The sequence below is a fragment of the Centruroides vittatus genome, unplaced genomic scaffold (assembly GCF_030686945.1).
Source record: "Centruroides vittatus isolate TY-2023 unplaced genomic scaffold, ASM3068694v2 contig_884, whole genome shotgun sequence".
In the NCBI taxonomy this organism is placed as follows: domain Eukaryota; kingdom Metazoa; phylum Arthropoda; class Arachnida; order Scorpiones; family Buthidae; genus Centruroides; species Centruroides vittatus.
The window spans coordinates 1,312,802-1,332,960 of NW_027122576.1; the positions used below are offsets into that span (position 1 = coordinate 1,312,802).

Here is a 20,159-nt window from a genome sequence, read left to right on the forward strand (position 1 = left end):
GTTAAATATATTATTATTTTTTTTTTTTGAAATTTTAATTCATACTTTTCATCTATTTTATTTATAACCTTTTATTCTTAATGTCACTTCTCCCAATGAATCATCATCATCATCTTTCAGTTCGTCGTTCAGATGAGATTTTGTTTTTGAAGGAACAACAAATGCAATTTCTGATAACACATCTGACCAATATAACACTTGATGTTCTCCATTATATAAACTTCCACCATGATCAGAAGGTATATCTAGCAATTATTTTAATCTCGATTAGAAATCTATGTACAAAAATAATTGAAAATAAAATTAAATACAGAAATTACCAAAATCTTCATTTGGCTTCACTTTCCAAGCAGTAGATGTATGGCCAGTCCATCCGGCATGTTTAGATACATCAACTGGCCATCCCAAAGATAAAAGAAATTCCAAAAAGTGAGGATGAATATATTTTGGTGACTTGTCTAAGAAATAAAAGTAATAAAAATTTTGATTCAAACTGCTTAAATTAAAATCTAAAAACTTACAACATTATCAAGAATTTCTTCAGCAGAAGCTTGTCCACTCTTCATATAAAACACAAACACCGTATCACTCGTTCGGGTAGATATCTTATCCAATATGTCCAACTGTTTGAAGAACCCCGATTGCTTCTGATCCAGAGCCATTAATGATGGCAATGGTTGTGTCAATGAATCCTTAAAACAAGAAATTATATCTTTTAGCAAAATACATAGTGAATACTCCTTCAAAATATAAAAATATTTTTGTTTCACCTTTAAAGTCTCGAGAGATAGAAGTCCTAAGTGGGAAAGGAGGAGACGAGATGTTTGAAATTCTTGACAAATACTGAAAATTAATTATATTACTTTATAAAATAAATTACAATTACTTTTATATTTGCTATATGAATTACAGTTGAATTTTTAAGTTAATTACCTCGGAGCTCTACATTCAGTTTCGGGATTTGGATATTTTCTTTCACTTGCTTTGATCTGCCGCTCAACAGCTTCTTCAAAAGCAATTTGATTGTCAACAAGTTTTGAGAGCTTTTCATGTTCAACAGGGTCTCCAATAACACTTTCAAGAGGTGGAATACTTTTATCTCTACAGATATAACAATTTAGATTAAATAATAAATTAACAGATGAAAAAAATATAACAACAATGCATATTTACGCTTTGGTAAGGGGTATCCTTTCTACACATTCCGGAAAATAACGAGGACGTATCTTGTAATGAATTCCTAAGTTATTCATCGGCAAAGGTCTTCCAGGATTTGTCATTTGCATTTTTGATCCAGACTAAAAATGTACAATAGAAAATTAGCAAAAGAATTGTTATAAAATGCAATCTCTGTTTAAAAAAGAAAGATGAATTTACTTTGTGGCGAGGTAAATGGCGGAGTTGCATTGCCCAGGCATTCCTCCCAAATGGACCTCGAATCAATGCTGTTACAGTGGGCTGAGGGTCTTTAAAAAATTTAATGTTCTTAATATTAAAATAATAGATTACTATTAGAAAATTAATTCAAAAACTGCTAACTGACTATGATTGCATTTCTATATAATAGAAATATATTTTAAATACTGTGTTTTCTCACTTCTAATGTGAGTCTTTACTTTTCTTTCTTTTTTTTTTGGAACTTTTCTGGTCTCATAAATTGGAGTGCACATTAGAATCAAAGTCAACCTACTTTGTAATGCGGCCTTCTTTGTGTCATTTTTTCTTACTCTGCTTGGCAATTCACAGATATTACATTGTCAGCAAAAACAACAAGTCCCTCCCACTACTTTAGTTTTGGAACAGTTTGGTGGAGTTTTGAACTACAACAAGTGAAGTGAATAATGTCTAGCAGACAAGTCTCCTATTAAGTTACGTTTAAGTTATCCACTATTTCAAAGAATATGTACTAGTACATAGACATTTCAGTCTGATACTACATATCTGGTTAATTTCTTATATGTGCATAACCACATGAATCTCACTCTTAAAATGTTGACTGTACAGTAATTTTGTCAATTTTGTCTGTGATTTTGTGATTTTGTATTGGTCTGCAGATCCTCTGATAATGTAGTCATCATAAAGCACTGTAGACATGAATTTAAAACATTTCTCAAAAATGTGTTTATTACTGTTTAAATACATTAACTTTTTTAAGGATGTGTTTTCAGTGATATAGGACATGCATTACATGTACAGTACAAGCTTACTTTTTTCAAATTTTGATGTCTTAAAAATCTGATGTGCATTAGAATTGAGAAAATACAGTAATTTGCCAAAAATTATTGATTGAAAAATGTTATAAAGTCTAGATAAATTTAGTACAATAATAAACTATTACCATTTACTGTTAAAATTAATCACTTTATTTAATTTAAAAATTCAAATTATTTGAAGTCTAAAAAAACTCGTCAAATGAAACAAGGAAGTTTTATATAAAGAACAATTTTGACTTCTATAAGTAAATCAGACACATTTATAAATTCATAAATTGTGTGTATAATTAATTTAAATTTAAACCATACAAGTTGATTTCTATAGAAGTATAACCTTGAAATAGCTTTGAAAAATTCAAAATTGTTTATTATGTAAAATTTTCTTGCTAAATTTTAAAGGATTTGGGGAATTGTTTTATAGTACCTTACTTATGTGGCCACCTCAGAGGGGTAATGAAAAAAATTGGCATACAGAACTGTAGAGTACCACACTGAATCATGCTAAAAATTACATGATTATAAAAGTACACAGAAAATAAAATGGAAAATTCACATAATACTGCACATCCTTCACAATATACATTATCAGTAATTCAAACTTTCATACAGGGTAATTGTAATGTATTAACACTGAATAATAGGGCATTGAAATACAGAGTACAGTGAATATAAGCTGTTTACAGCAGAGTACATTTCAATACCCTAGTGAAAATAATATGTTTGTAAAATAATAAAGCTTTTACTTAAATACTGTAATTTAATAGGAGAATTCAGAATAAAATTATTAACTGTAAGTCATTAAATGTGCAGAAGTGTCCAATAATTAAACCAGCTTTTACATCATTGATATTTTTTCTTTGTCGAGTGTTGCAAGTGAAGTAGACTGATTGTCATTGATTTACATAGTTGTATTTTTATAAAATACAATCAGATTTTGTATAAAATTATTAAACAAATATATGATTGTTTTCTTCTTGACAAATTAATTCATCCCTAGTATTTATTAAGTGTAAGTGAACATTTATTTCATTTGACTGTCATCTGTTGGAAAGATCACAGCAAACTACTCCAAAACTATAGCAACAAAACTCAATTTCATTTAAAGTGCTTTAAAGAATATTTTGAGTTTAAGAACACATAACGTTCTTGTTCTGTTGGCCAGGTAAATGGAGAAAAATGTTACTTTTGGACAATCCTTTCTGGCCACTTAAGTCAGGTGGCCATCAATACGAGGTTTGATTTATATTAAAACATACAGTTTTATAGGGGAATTTCAGGAATGGCAACATAAGTGTGAGATCCCAGGGAGGTAGAGGAAGTTGTATCTCCCCTTTCTGGCAACAGGTCATTGACCTTTCACTTGTCAAGATGGCTAAGCTTACGATTGCAGTCCCGAGGGTCAGGACTGTTCTGTCGGGCGAGTGGAGGGGAGGTGAGATGGGGTCGACAATAAGGCAAAAGCGATGTTCGAGTCAAAGAGGACACCATTTAACAATTAAAACAAGATTTATTGGAATGAACAAAATGGACAAAATACAAACGTAGATTTCGACTAATTTCCCTATCTCGCATAGGTTCCCTATTCTCGAGAGAGAGTTTACAAAGTCAGTTCATACCTCATTGTTAATTTCCTTAGAGATTTGGCATGTAGATATCCAAGAAGTGTTTCTAGGTATCCAGGAAGTGCACATTATAAAAATGTGCACTTCCTGTCGCGATTTTATAAAAAAATCGCGACTGAGCACGTTGACGCTGGAACTTAAGGTCCAGAGTGGTGACAACCTGCGATGGTGTTGGTACGGCTGATGATAAGAGACTCCCCAGAGGGGGGAAGGAAGCATCTTTTATAGCTTTAGGCTGGGAAAATCGGTCACGTGATTGATGGTAGATGGCAATTTGGGTCATAGGTGCTCCCGGGATCAAAATAAATGACAATTTCGAGCGCTAACTATAAATTTAAGTTGCAAGATGATCTGTATACCGCATGAGAACAATGGATAGTCGACAGTTATACGACAAGGGACGCATATTTTCTCAGCTAGGAATTTTTCTAGATCATCATTATATAATAGAAAAGAAAAAAATTAGATTTTTGGGTCTAAGGCAGTGTTTCCCAACGCTTTTTTGTGCTATGCCCCACCTAAGTCTTTCTAAAATTCTTATGTTTCCCCACGTATACGTTGAACTCTTTTGGAAGATTTCTTGTCGTGTTCGTTGAAGTTTTTCTTGCACTTAATTGCCACACTGTTTTATGGTAACCAAGATAAAACCTGATCTTTTCATCAAAGTCTCTTGCACTTTCCAGTCGTTGCCAAACGCGATCTGAAACACCACAACTCGTGTCTGTCCACCTTGAGGTCTGGGCAAAGAGTCCTTTCTCCTCTTTCACCAGCCTAAGGGCCTCGTTCATCTCTTTGTTCTCAGTGGTTCCCAGAATTGTTAATCCTACCCAAGGGAAAAGGGTTATAAAGGAAAGTTCTAGAAGGAAAGGGAAACGAAGAACAAAGAAAACTAAAACTAACCAAAATCAATATTTACAATAAATATGGCGTACAGTGGCTATATGGTTAACTTTAACTCTGGACAAGTGCATTTTTGAATTGCCCCCCTTAACAATCAAATTGCCCCTCTGTGGGGCGTGGGCCCCACGTCAGGAAACACTGGTCTAAGGGAATTCCAGATCTCACAATAAGCAAAGTGGCCACAAAGTAAAGCTTTACTACATTTTATATCAAAATTTCCTAAAATAATAGGAAATTTTGATAAATCATATTACAGTAGATACTTATACTAATTCTAATTAGTATAAAACAAAAGCAGTTATGCTAAATGATTGCAATCAAGATGTTTATCATCATCACACGATATAATTTTGGTTTTACTGTTACAAATCAATCCACCAGCACCATAAGTTCAATAAATTCAGGTATATCCTTTGCTTCTGGTGGCATATAAAATAACTGCACGTGTGATCACAAGTGCTATTTTGATAACATGATAAGATAATAAATAAATGGAATGAATACACAAGAGAGTAAACTTTTCCTTATCCTCAGATATTACAAATTATATCCTACTCTTATTTTACAAACTACAGAGATCTGATTGTTGATATTAAATTAAACCATTAATCCAATTTGACATTTGTAATTTTTGACAATTTTGTTTAATTTTTTTATTTAACAAATTTTAGTTTGACCAGTTCATAAATTAAAAACTGAAATTAGCAATAAAAACTAAGCATTAGAAAAGTTTGCAGTATTCAATTTAACTCAATCTAAAAATAATGCAGATATAAGCATAATGGAAATTTTTGAAAAATTAAATAAAAATAATTACCATATTCCATGTATCATCATTTTTGCTTTCATGTATTAAATTTAGAAAATAAAAAATATTTAAGTAATCTTTAGATAAAACGACATGAAATATATTAAAATAATAGTCATTGATATGTTTCTAAAATCAGACTATGAATTTGAAGAAATTTAATTAAATTAAATTTCTTCAAATGTATAGGGAAAGTTTTCAAGATTTCTTTTATTAATTATTTCAAAGCTAAATTATGATTTTGCTATTTTCTTTCTATAAATTTAAATCTAAAATATATATTTACTTACTTAATCAATCCAAATTATACAAATGTGGTTTTAAAAAGCAGCATGCAAAAAAATGCACATGTTTTGCAAAGGAGTATTGCTTATCTTCTCATCATTTTCAAAAGATCTTTAAACTGAAGTTTATACAGTGCAGCATATAGAATGTTTATCAATATCTAATTTTATAAAAAACAAAGAAAATAATTTTATTCTAACCTTGATCATTTCCTAAATGCTCTTCTAGAAGTGCCAAAATTATGGAATTATCTGTTACAAAATATCGGAAATGCTCGATGGCATTCTCGGGTGAGAGATTACTTCCATTCCAACTGTTACAATATTGTAACAGTGTTTTCTCATCTAACAATGATGAAAGTGTTTCAGAGCCGTATGGAGGAGGAAAATAACCCTATAAAAGAATAAATAAAATTAGAATATATATCAAATATATAATTTTATGAAATACAATACAATTATATTAAATAATAATAAAATTAATGACATTCTATTCTGGATATTGAAACAGTGACAGACTGCTTTTATAAATATATTCTATACATTAGTCATAAATTTACAATAATCTATTCTAATACAAAAAACTTGAAAATGGTTTAAATTATAGTAGCAGCATGGAAATGCACCACTATAATACACACTGAAAAGCATTCAGCAAAGTAGTGTATTTAAGCTATAATTGTGATTTTTAATAAAGAAGAATGCATAAAGAATCCAAGAATAAAACCAAAAACATGCAATTTAGCAATTGCATATAATATTAGTGAGCCTTAGCAAGTGTTATTTTATACCACAACCTCACCATACTGTTAATGAGCACTGTTGCAAGAACTTGCTGTCCAAAGTTATGAAAGTAAAAAGTATTACAGCATAAGTAGGCCTGATAAACATAATATGAATTATTTCTTGTTGAATGGGATCCTAATATTTCATAGGGTCACCTCAAGCCTTAACAGCTTTGCTGCATTTGTCACAGACAGATGAGTTTCTTCAAATATTCTATACCAAGCTTGTGATATCAAACTCTTCTAATATAATCCTACAGTTGCTGTTTATTTTTTGGCCACATCTCAACAATTTTTATGTTCATAATATGTCAGCAGTACTAAATAGGGTTGTGGTTAGAACTGTTACCTGGATGACTCAAGCATCTGACTTTGGGCCTCTTGTAGGAAATTTTTTACCTTCACAATAATTTGTTTGTCAGTGTATATGACAATAATGCAAACAAACCATAGAGATAAGACACATTATACTTTACTCACCATCTTGGTGCAGTGATATCCATGAATATGCAGTATTTCTTGTCATGAAATTGTTCCTTGGTTGTTAGAATTAGCTTGGTAGATAAGATATTTTTGTAGCACAGACCCCATTTATAAAGTGTAGTCTGCTGACATCATTATTGGATACACATACATCCCCATACTATTTGACTTACTGGAAATTTTACTATCTGCATCAAGCAATCCCTATTACAGATGTACCTTTTCTACACCTAGGATAAGCTGTCAGATTCATGCAGGTTAAATTTGGCTTAATCTTAAAACAACAAAATCTTATATGTCAACATTCCAATCTAATTACATGCTGTTTAACCCAGTTAAGCTGCTGTATGTGCATTTTACTTGTCAGTAATAGCTTCTTATATGAATGGTAAGATTTTAAACCCATATTACACAAATGACATTATACAGTTCAATCACTCACTTTACTTTCAGTTCAGAACTAGATGCATGTTTGCACAGGTTGAGATTTTTCAGTTCCCTATCCTGGTACAGTGTACTCATATATTTTCTGTCTAATCCAGCTTTTTTTTTTCAATTTTTCCATGTTCATATCTCCTGTTTAACAAATGCACAACTGTTGATTGACAACAATGGATTTCTCTGCACTATTTCATTAGAGGATAAATCTTCAGCATTCATAGCAACAATTGAAAAATTTTTATACTGTTAACTGTCAAAAATATTCCATTGTCCTTATAAAAGCTCTTTATCCTTGCATTGACCATTGGTATAAAAACCTGTGCAATTAGTAGAAACATTGCTGCAATAGACTGTCAGCCAATGAAACGCCTTCTCATGTTTCTGATGTCATGAACAGTTCAAGCTTTACAGTTTCTAGCACACATTTTCAGCATATTGAGACTTTATTTTTTAAATTAAACAAATTTTTTTATAGAATTTTATGGGTGATGCAATTCTCATGGCCACTACCACAGATCAAAAATACTAGTCAATAGTAAACTCATATGATGGTAAGAAGGAATTAACTTTTATTTTGAGCTTTTATGAATTATTTCTTTATCCAGACCTTGTGACAATGGCAAATTCTACAGGAAAATAATACTCAAACTGACCCAAATGACAGAAAAATAGGAATTATTGTCACAATGCAAACTAAATTACTCCAGATCCCATTGTTATATCATTTTTTATGAAGATAAATGCAATGAAGAAAAATTTTGTTTTCTCTATTGCTATAAAAATATTATATAATTTATGTATTAATAACATATTTTTTTGAATGACAGTCATGTTGCATAAAATGGGAGACCAGCATGTCGGAAACTGCAACTTATTGGCATGCCTGTTAAACCGCAACTAAAATATAAAATAAATCACATCTAACAAAACTAGTTGTTAATTAAACATTAAAGAAAATATTCCTCAGAGTACAATAAAATAATAACATTGTAATTTGAGTGACTTAAAATCAGGAGGAGAGTTTTTGTTTATAAGACAATAAAACACTTACAACTAATTGACAGTAGTAGTAGTTAGTCAGTGTGGGCTACACTGACCATCTATCCTGACCTTAAACACTTTCCTCTCAAATTTCACACAAAGTATGTTAAGTGGTATAAGCTGAGATAATTTAAAGAGAGTTTCTTAAATTTAGTATGTTTATTTTTGTGTTTTTGAATCAAATAACAACAAAATACATAAAAAAAAGCATTTTTGAAATTCCATGAGTATTTTACATTGTTAGAAAGAAGACAAAATGAAGAAATTAATAATTGTCAGTGGCGTGCCGTCATTGGAAGCGATGGAAGCGCCGATTCCACCTTCCAATGACCTTCCCTTGTATTTTATAAAATATAAATTTTCATATTTTAACGTACTTTGAATTAATTAAAATTAATATTTTATTATAACTGCATTATGTATCTTTTACAAATTTCTATACTACATGTGAAAAAAAACGATAAGATTGCTATTGTATATTCGAATAATTCGGTGGCGGAAGGAATGTCGAAACCGGGTCAGTCTCCAATCAGCCAGATTATATAGGCATTAGCACATGCGGTTTACAGTGCACCAACCTCACCCGGTTTAGCTCACCCGGCTAAACGGGTAAGCGACACACTCGTAAAGAGTACAGCTTTATATCCCGGAGCGGTTGTGGGCTGTTAGCCACCTGCCTGTCAACTTCCAAGCAGCCAGATTATAGGCATTGGCGCATGCGCTTTACAGAGCACCAATGTCACCCGGTTTAGTTGGTGGATGCTTCACACATAAAGCTTCTAACTTTATATCCCAGACCGGTTGTGGGTTGTTTAGCCGCCTGCCTGCTAGATATTCGGCCGCTCTCGCCCGATTACGTGAATCACGAGTAGACTAGATCAACGGCGGGCAACCCCGGCCCGCTGGGCCAGCTACGGCTCGCGAAAAGTTTCTATCCGGCCCGCGAGATCTTTAATAGATTATTAAATTGGAAAAATAACTAATTAATAGTTAATTTTCCAATTCTTTGTAATTTTCGAAAACGATAAGAGAAATAAATGTAGTATAAACTTTTTATTTATTTATTTCATATTTGCAGACTAAAAAAATTACGAGTCACAAAAAGGCGTCAATTAACTACTACGGCCCGCGGAAAAACGTAAAATTTATTCTGGCCCGTGTTATAAAAAAGGTTGCCCACCCTAGACTAGATTTATAACTTAACCCAACCGATAGGAGTTTACTGGCATGTTTTTATGATAGTTCTGTATAGTTGACGGGAGTTTAAAAAAATCCATTAAAATATTTGATATATTTATTCCGCTCTCCCATCTTATATTACTTACGGGTTTCAATGTTAAACCGGTGATATTACGATTATAGTATGTCCCATCTGTAAGGGAATGCAGAAAAAACGTGTACAATTCTTGTATAATGTTAAAAAATTAACTGTTACTTTGGCATCATTATTTACAACCAAATTTAATGAATGAGACGTACAATGGTACAAAAAAAGCTCTAGAATTTATTTTCCTTAAATGTACGATCTAAGTATCGGTTGTCATAAAAATTTCTTTCCACTTTTTTCCCAAGACTACAGATATTCGAGTACAAAGTAACTGGTTTCGAGTTATTTCTACTAAGAAGTAGTTAAATAATTAAGAGATTAGGGAATGGTGACATAAGTAAAACCCTGCTGACTTAAACAAAAGCTTAACCGAAGCAATTACTAGCTCAGTACAGTGGGGAACTGATTTCCGTGTACACCTGGTACTAAAACGAATTGCAGTAGTTAGAAAACAAATGACTATTAAGTTTAACATATTTACATCTATGGTGAGAAACGTTTAAAATTTACAACGGCCCTGTCGCGTCCTTTGAGATATACTAGTGATGCGACAAAAGAGGCATTTGACATTGACCGGTATCGGCACCCTCGGGATTTGTCATGCATGCATTCACTGTACACCTACCAAAATCGTCTCTGTTTCCATTCGTGAGCCACTCGCAGGGAGCAATTTTAACTCAGTGGATTGTTTAAATATTTAAAAATAAACAATATTTTATGTTATTTTTATATACGTTTCTTCGCAAAAGTATATTCATACAATTGAATATTTTGTACCAGGTATGTATAATTGTATATCCATCACAAATTTTATTTTACTAAGTAAGTTTTAATAATTTTATTTTTAATTTTAGCCCTTATATCATGGCTAGCGATTTAAACTGTAATTGTGATATTGAAAATTTACTTAAAAAAAGTTTTGGCTCAAGACAATATAATGAAAAAGAAGCCATTATTAAAAGAGAAAGACCAACGCCTAAATTAAATATAAGTACTTCGACAAAAAAATTTGTTCGACATTTTCACGATAAAATTTATCAAGACGTAAAATGGCTTTGTGGATGCATAAAAATGCAAAAATTGTTTTGTTGGCCTTGCCTATTATTTTCAAATGAAATTAGTGTGTGGAATAAGAATGGCTTTGACGATTTAAATAATTTGAGTAAAGCTAGAAAAAGACACGAAAATCGTAAATGTCACATCGATTCTTTCGTAAAATTGAAGCAATTTGGAAATCAAAATAGAATAGAATTTAACATTAGTAAACAATATAAAATTAATATTGAAAATTATAACAAGATAGTTACGGCTAATAGATATATTGTATCTAAATTAATAGATATTACATGCTTTTTAGCAAAGCAAGAATTGGCATTTAGAGGGCATAGGGAATGTATTGAATCTAATAACAGAGGTAATTATATTGAACTCGTTTCTTTATTAAGTACGTCAGATAATCAATTAAAAATGCATTTAGAGAAGTCTACAGTTTTTACTGGCTTATCGAACAAAATTCAAAATGAGCTCGTTAATTCGTTAGGAAACGTTTTATTGCAAGAAATTAAAAAAGAAATTGAAAACGCAAAATTTGTTGCTATAATTGTAGATGAAACAACGGACATTAGCCACAGAGCCCAGATGTCGACTGTATTTCGTTACGTGAAAGAAAACGGTAACGTCGAAGAAAGATTTGTGGGCTTTACTGATGTGAGTGAGAACAGAGACGCAAATTCGTTATTCACTCACATTAAGAGTTACTTAGACGAATTTCAATGCACTAAAAAATTAGTGGCACAAACATACGACGGTGCTGCCGTAATGGCCGGACAACATAATGGTGTCCGAGCTAAAATTAAAGAAATATCCAAACATGCTATTTTCGTACACTGTTATGCTCACAGATTGAACCTAGTTTTCTCTCAATCTGTTGGATATATAAAAGAATGTAAAATATTTTTTCAAACTATGACAGGATTTTCTTCATTTTTTTCTAAATCTTCTAAAAGATCTCACGCCTTAGACCTAGAAGTCAATAAGCGTTTTCCTTCAGCCACACCTATTAGATGGAATTACAATAGCAGGATTGTAAACTGCGTTATGGAGTATAAAGAAGAATTAAAACTTTTGTTGTTGAATATGGTTGAAAGTCCAGAACAATGGGATTCTGATACTACAATTGCCGCAAGAGGATTATACCATTATTTAATAGATTTTGATTTTCACTTTTTATTACTAGTTTTTCATCAAATATTTGCACATTCAGATATCCTTTTTGATATATTACAAAAAAAAATTTTAATATAGCATATTGTATTACTAGAATAAATCACTTTATTGATTTTTTACGACAGAAAAGAAATGATTTTGATTTGATTTGGGACGCTTTGAAAAAAGATGAAACTTTTTTAGAAATTCAACCAAAAAGAGGAATGAGACATACTGATATTGAGTCTAAAAAGGATTTATATAGACGTCTGTTTTATGAAATAATGGATACATTGATACAAAATTGTATTGACAGATTTGCCGACATAAAATCTCTAGAATTTTTATCACTTTTAGATTTTAATAATTTTAAATATTATGAAAAACAATTTCCCGAAGAGAGTTTTAATGCTTTACGTAAATTTTATGGAGAATTTTTTAATTTATGTAAATTACGTAGTGAATTGCAATATTTATATTCGTGTCCGGACTATATTGGCAAGTCACTCTTAGACATAAAAAATATTATAATTAATGATGACCTAAACAAAGACGTACTAATAGAATTATATGGTTTAATATCATTAATTTTTACAATACCATCTACCAGTGCGTCTGTTGAGCGTAGTTTTTCAACAATGAAGCGAATTCATACATTCGCCAGGAACACTCAGTCGGAGGAAAGATTGTCGTCACTAGCGTTGCTTTCTATAGAAAAAGAACTTTTAAATACGTTGATGGAATCAACGACGAGTGACTTTTATGATAAAGTAATTAACGACTTTGCGGGAAAACATCGCCGAATAGAGTTAATTTATAGAAAATAAAAAAAAGAAACAAGTTTTTCTATAATTGTATTATGTATGTATTATTTGTATTTTAGAATTAAAGTACATAAATTGTTTATTTTTGTCATTCGCACGTACGAATGGACCCTAGACCATCACTGACGCGCAATTAACTGATTGCCCCTGAAAGTCGGCTTCTTACAGAAACACAGCTTCCCTATCATCAAATGTCATGGCACGCCACTGATAATTGTAGTCTTAGATGTAATGTTGACAGTTTGTTATAGATCGACATGCCAGTAAATTTGTATCAGATTTAACTATTTTTTTCTATAAAAATAATACAACTGAATTAAAATGCATACCACATGATCTAACATGCAAACTAAAACAGATTCAGCTGCATCTTTAACTCTCATAGATACTGGTTTCAATTCTTTCTCTCCTTTAAGTCTTGGTGGTTCTGGTAATTTATTTTGCAAAGCCAAAGAATGTGGAATATCAATCTAAAAAAATTAATTAAAATAAAAATTTATTTATTTAGTAACTTTCATAATTTCAGGAAGAAAAACATCTTATACTTACCAAAGATTTTGAACCCGATATACCCAATTCAACTACTTCTAATACTATTCGTACACAATCTTTATTTTCTAAAAGATCAGGATGTTCAAGTAGCCATGTGGTTACACACTGATATGCAGCTACTATAGTTGAATGTAAATCTTTAGAATGAGCAGGTGGTGGACGTGAGCATTGGTAAACTATATAATCACAGATCCATTTGACGGCTTTCTGACACACTTGAGAATCTGAAAATGTTAACAGATTCTAAGTTTTATTAGAAAATTATCTAATACTTAAAATAATCTTCACTAATTCTTTAAGAAAAATATAATAGTATAAAATATCTTACCTGCAATAATCTGGACTGTTTTTCCAAATAAAAATAAATAAAGTACATTAAATAAATTTTAATAAAATAAAATGTATAAGTAATTATAATAGGTAATCAAATGAGAAGTTTTCTCTCAAGAAACAAATCTGCCAAATCACTGGGCCATTTTTGGGCTATGTTGGGTAGCATAATTGGCAATGCATCTGCATGGTAAGCAGAAGTTGCAGGATTGAGTTCTTCCAGAAATTTTTAATTATTAAAATGAATATGAGATGGCAGAATATCCATCTACCTCCAGTCAAATTAATTAGTAATTTAATCATTATAGTAATATTTATAGCTTAATGATTAACATAAATACCAAAAATAGTCCAACAATTTGGGATTAAATCAGGTTATGAGTTGTTGTTATAACAACACATATGTCAATTGAGCTTATTACCATGCCACTATGTAATAAGAAACACAAATGTTGGCATTTATTTGGACTCCAGACTCCAGGAATAACATCTGAAATTCTAAATAAAAAGCCTTTGGCACATAATGAGTTGATCGAGTACATCAACTTTTGCCGTTACCAAATCCGTTCCTGGCAAGTAAACTTTACATTTGATCACCCATATACATTTAAAGAAAATAATTTTAAATTTACTTTCTAAAGGTAGATGAATCCGTGCTAATCCTGATAACACTTCCAACGCAGCTAAAGAAACATTAAGATCAGCTTTCCACGAAGAAATCAAACGATGACAAACCAAATATGTCGCACGCATAAACAATGCATGGGCCGAATCTATAATTAACAAATATTAAAAATTATGCATTATAATATAAGAAATTATAAAACACAATAACATATTTTTAAAAGATTAATTTAAAAAAATGATTATTGATATTAATTTTACAGAGTCATACTTAATTTAATCATTAATTTATTTTGAGAAATTAAATAAACTATATAAATTCTTTAGAATAAACACACACAAAATAAAATCTTTAACAGATTTCAAGTAGCCAATGATAATATTTGTTATTCAAAATGTTAATTATTAATTCATCATTAATGTAATAAATAATATTTGTTAGTATTTTAATATATTCATGCTTAAGAACATACATGCAAAATTCTTATTATTATTCCTAGGAAAATTGAAAGAAGAGAGGATTTATTTGATTTTACAAAGTCATGCCCCAACACCACAAAACTTCATAAATAGAAAGACCTGCACTGAAAGGAAAGTTATGAATGTGAATTAACATTTATTCCAGAATATTTTAATATATATATATATATATTACAGAAAATTTTCCAACCAGAAACGTTTTCAGATAAGAGAAGAGATAAGATAAACGGTATTAGTGCAAAATTGAGAAAATGTCAACAGTAGTGTTAGTTTCCAAGGATAATGCTGGAAAACAATCAATTACCAGCAGATATTTGTTCACTTTCATCCAAACTAGGATTGAAGACTGCGTCAATTATAGATGTATCAGATATAGAACCTTGTCTAGACGTAGAACCTTCACTTACTTCTGGACGATCTACTAATAGTGAGAAAGGTCTTAAAAGCAACCTACAATGATTTATTCTAAGGCACTCTGGCAAAGCACACTAATGTTAATTTCTATGCAGATAAAATAAACTATTTACTTTCAACATTAAACATACATATATAAATTAAATATTAAAATACTATTTTTATTATTTTATTAAATTTAGAAATGCTTTAGTTAGAATTAACTTACAATTTCAATATATTAGACTGGAAAAACTTATAAATTTTTTAAAAATTACTTTTTAATGTATAATGTATCTAACATTTTCTTCTAATCATTCCAAAATCCTAATAAATATTATATAAATATAAAAATTAATAATGAATTTCTAAAAATAATAAAATATATTATCAAATTATAAAAATTGATTAAGTATAAGTTTATTAAAGAATGGTTCCTACATTATAAACATCTCTGTATAAACCAGAATTTGAATTACAGATTCAAATTCTGAGTTATACAGAGATGTTTATAATGTAGGTTTGGTTAATGGAAGCTTTCAATTATTGCTGATTGTCAACAGAGAGGTTAAGGCGCAAGTACAAATGTTAAACTTGTACGGCAAGCAGAAATACACGTCTGACGTTATAAGTCCAAGTAAAAAACCTTGTGGCGCTCGTTTACATCATCATGTGATTCAGTGAACGTCGCGCATTGACTAACAGGAAATTTGTTGAAAAAATGGCAAATACATTTAACATCAAGGGTTACCAGCAAAGGTAAATAAACAAAGTAAACTGTTATTAAACATCCTATAAATAGTTTTAAACACTAAATAATTATTTTTAATTAGCGTTGTATCTCCCACCATACGATCAGATGATAGGACTATCTCATACTTGTTGAAAGTAGTAGTGGTTTATGTAAATTCGAAAGCAGCTCAAAAAATTAATTTTTAGAAAATTTACAAATGTATTACGATGTTGATGGTAGAAGATGCCGTGGAAGAACAATCCTACCTTAAGATAAGTTATTATGAAGACAAATATATGTAAATTCTATAGACACTTGCTAAAAGATTGAATAACTAAATTATTTCTGGTTTAAAATTGTCTGTTTCTTTACAATATTATTCACAAATGCTTAAATAATCATTATTTTAATAAAATACCTCATAATTTTAATCCCAAACACCACAGAAAAATGAAGTTTAGGCCAAACTTTTACTCGCCATGCTAGACGTAGCGAACGCCATTATCAACCTTCTAGAATTGCCAGATGGTGGCGTTCAATGTCTGCCGTTTATGTTTTGGGTTGAATACATGCACCTCAACCTCTCTAATGATGTGTGGGAACCCAGACTTCAACCAAAATAACACAATTTTTTGTTATAAATATAATTGATCATTGTCATTCAATAATTGCCAACTATTACTTGAGAACATCTTGTTTTACACGTTCTCGATACCAAAAGTGATGGTTTCCTGCAATCTTTTGGACTTCTGACCATATGCTACTGACTTTAATATAACAATTAACCTGTAACCCGGTCCTATAACGGAAGTCATTGCCAGTTCCTTAACCCATCATGTTTGCACTGTGACTCCTGACAGGACTAACTTCATCACCAAAACCCAGGACAATTCTAGATTTCCCTTCTACTCCCAGGACAGGGAGGTTACATCTGCCAGTAGATCAACCAAACTTCAGGTATTTATGTCTATGTGCAATATCCTGTAAACTCTCTTGCAACCACCTATGGTGTCTAGGTCAGTTATTTCCACACAGTACGATGTATAGATCATGTAATCCTTTTTTCTTTTCAAATAAACAGTTATTAGTTATTAAACTGGCATCTGAGTGATTCACTTGCAATTTGCCATCTCTCACACCTTCTCCATCCCAAATCTGCCCACATGACCTAGCAGCAACAACAGGGACATTACACAAAAACAGCTTTAGTTGCTGTGTGGTGTTTTCTATCCTGACGTAGTCATCACTGAAGCGACATTGATCCTTCAGTCAAGTGGTGCAAAAGTATATGAAATGCTTTGTGCATTGTCACAAATATCATATTTGGTATCTATGATATTTGGACATAGGTATTCATCAGGCAAAACACAAAAGAAAACATGCTTGAATGTTAAGTCATTCTAGATGGAACACAATTATGAAATTTGAATTTGAACATAAGGACAAATTGATTGCTGCATAGAATGTAGATTAGCATAGATGTAGTACTTTACCATAGTGAAAAAGAATTACATTCAAGTAGTAGTAGTCTTCCTTATACATTAATTCATTAAAGATTTATATAGCATGACCCATAGCCTAAACAAATGTACCTATCCCACATACTTCAGAGCAAGAATTAACAAAGTTTCTTAGATCCTTAATGCTTCAGTCCGAGCTAGTGGTGGTCTACTCTGCCATAGAGGCAAAAGCTACAATCAATAAAATACTTGGATCTTTAGCACTGAATGGGTTCTGATTTTATAAAATAGATGTTGTTTCCATCTGTGCTCTACTTTGAAGCAGTAATGCTAATATACTGTTATTAAACAAAGGGTTTTCTTAGTACATAATTGCTTGCTGTTCTCTCTTTTGGTTGTATGTTCTTTAAAATTAAGCACAAATTTGCTATGAAGAACTTATATAGGAACACTTTTTTCCTGTATAATAAGTTCTCTGTAGAAAATCTGTGCTTAATTCCAAAGAAAATACAAAAGATTTTCTATGCAACAAGTATTGGAAATACATAAGGCCATTTTACTTGTAACACAGCATAATTATTTTTGCCTTTAATAAGGAAATCTACCTTCAGAAACAAGAAGTGCCAATGGGCTTGCCCCTCTCAGCAGTCCTGGATTAACTAATTATGAGAAACATGGAGTTTACAGTATTTTCTGCATCTCTAGTAACATGTTATCCACAGGTCATGGAATTAGAAATTGGTTCCACAAGTTTTTACAAGTTTCTGCACTGTTGTTACTCCAGGCATAATTAAGAGCATTTTTTAAACCCTTCCTTGTTTGATGGAATTCACAAAGTACAATAAATACCATGCATTTTTGATTGGATTTAAATCTACACTGTTCAGTGACCAGTCCATCCTTTCTAATTTTCTTTGAGTGAAGAATTCCGCAACTGATGTTGCTCTGTTGCATGATGCACTTTCGTTATTTCAGCATGAGGACCTGGAAAACTATATATATATATAGTTTTCTAGGTCCTTATGCTGGGATAATGCCCATATCAAGAAATTTAAAAAATTTCACTTTGCATTTCACATACTTGTCTTGATACTCACCTTTCCATTCCCATACGAATGAACAACCATCATCACCATACTTGATGTTGATCTTTGACTCATTGCTAAAGATGGCATGACTCCATTCTTCTACAGTCCAGTTTTTTGTTCTTTACTGTTCTGTTAGAGATCTGTGTTCTACTGATTCCAGACCAAGCATCATTCAGTTGCTTTGAGGTTGCTGTGGCAAACTGCTAGTGCAATATTCTTTCTTGGCATCCAGAAGTTATCTGTGGGTGTCCACTTCTGGATCTAGTTTTTAGTTTTTGTCATTGTATACTTCTTCTATACCTTATTTACAGTGAACTGTGAAACTCCATTGTCTGCACAACACAACATTGAGAATATCCATTCTTCAGCAATGCAATGATATTATTTTTTTACATCATCAGACAGTTCAGTAATTGAAATCATTTCAAGTGCTAATATTAGGAACTACCAAAAACAGTTAAGGTGGACAAAACAACATTGAGTATTTTATCACTTTTGTATTAGATAAGAAATACACTAATTTTCATAATTTTCAATACATTATTTTAAGTAGATAAGCAGAAGATTTGATACATATTTCCACAACTTTGTATGATTCAAAACTTCTTCCTGGACCAGTCTGTTATTTTTGTCCTAAAAACTTTTCTTTTGCATTTAATTGCCATTTACTTGTTTAGGATTTGTTTATTGGAACATAGTTTTGTTATCAGTTAATTTCTGTAACAAAGTATGAAATTGCTATAATGACACAAATGAATTGTTAACATCAGAAAATGTGTGGTGATTCTAAACTTTTTCCAGGAAGTAGGTGGTATTTGTCCATCTCTAGTTATATATGTTTTGAAACCTAATATATTTCTATCCTATTTCAATACATATACTATATTTACTCGTGTATAAGACGATGCTGCATATAAGACGAGGTTTGACTTTAAAGATCAAAATAAAGAAAATTAGTTTTATTAATACAATTCTAATTTTATTTCATTTAATCACAAATAAAATATCAAATGCACATAAATGCACACATTGTCCTGCAAAAATTACTGGCATTTTAAACTTTAAGGAAAAATCTTTTAAAATCAACAACATAGTTTGTTCATGTAAAGCTGGACAACCGGAAATCTTTTTTGTCAATTCTTAATGGTCAAATTCACTCTCCGTCAATTACACTTATGAGTTTCTCCAAATTCTGATTTCCGAATAATCAGCTGATTTCATGTGGAAATGGATTAAATCTTATATCAGGCTCCCATGTGATTTTGGAATTTCAATTCAAAAGCTTTGCTTTTCCGATTGCTATTCATCTTTACTCCCGACAATACACAAGAATGATTCAAACAACCCAGATAAAATACTTTTGTTTTTAAACATCGTAGGGTGAGCATCTGGTAAAAAATGCTAATACACGGTTCACAAAATTATTGAAAAAATGCAAAGAATCCTTCACTCACACATATAGGCTGACCTAGGTTTTTAATGCAGTGAAAAATGAATAAAATCTTCATCTTATATGTAAGTAAATATGGTAAATGCACAGGAAATTCTTGTTAGTTCAAAATTCAA

At 31.1% G+C, this 20,159-nt stretch overlaps 1 protein-coding gene across 2 annotated transcripts in view; it reads right to left on the reverse strand.

Annotated features, from left to right (window-relative positions):
• The window catches only part of LOC136983666 (ral GTPase-activating protein subunit beta), a 50,065-nt gene that overhangs the window by 1,155 nt on the left and 28,751 nt on the right, over positions 1-20,159 (reverse strand). The window contains exons 13-25 of one of the 2 annotated variants that reach the window (XM_067280473.1): positions 15,224-15,340; positions 14,448-14,588; positions 13,814-13,828; positions 13,483-13,709; positions 13,263-13,403; positions 6,029-6,221; positions 1,378-1,466; positions 1,174-1,298; positions 934-1,101; positions 771-843; positions 522-692; positions 321-458; positions 109-245 (exon numbers count right to left, since the gene is read on the reverse strand). In XM_067280473.1, coding sequence (XP_067136574.1) covers positions 339-458; positions 522-692; positions 771-843; positions 934-1,101; positions 1,174-1,298; positions 1,378-1,466; positions 6,029-6,221; positions 13,263-13,403; positions 13,483-13,709; positions 13,814-13,828; positions 14,448-14,588; positions 15,224-15,340 — 1,580 coding nt within the window. In that variant the 3' untranslated portion in view covers positions 109-245; positions 321-338. Of the gene's footprint in view, positions 1-68; positions 246-320; positions 459-521; positions 693-770; positions 844-933; positions 1,102-1,173; positions 1,299-1,377; positions 1,467-6,028; positions 6,222-13,262; positions 13,404-13,482; positions 13,710-13,813; positions 13,829-14,447; positions 14,589-15,223; positions 15,341-20,159 lie in introns of those variants that run through there. The other variant, XM_067280474.1, reaches the window with a different exon arrangement.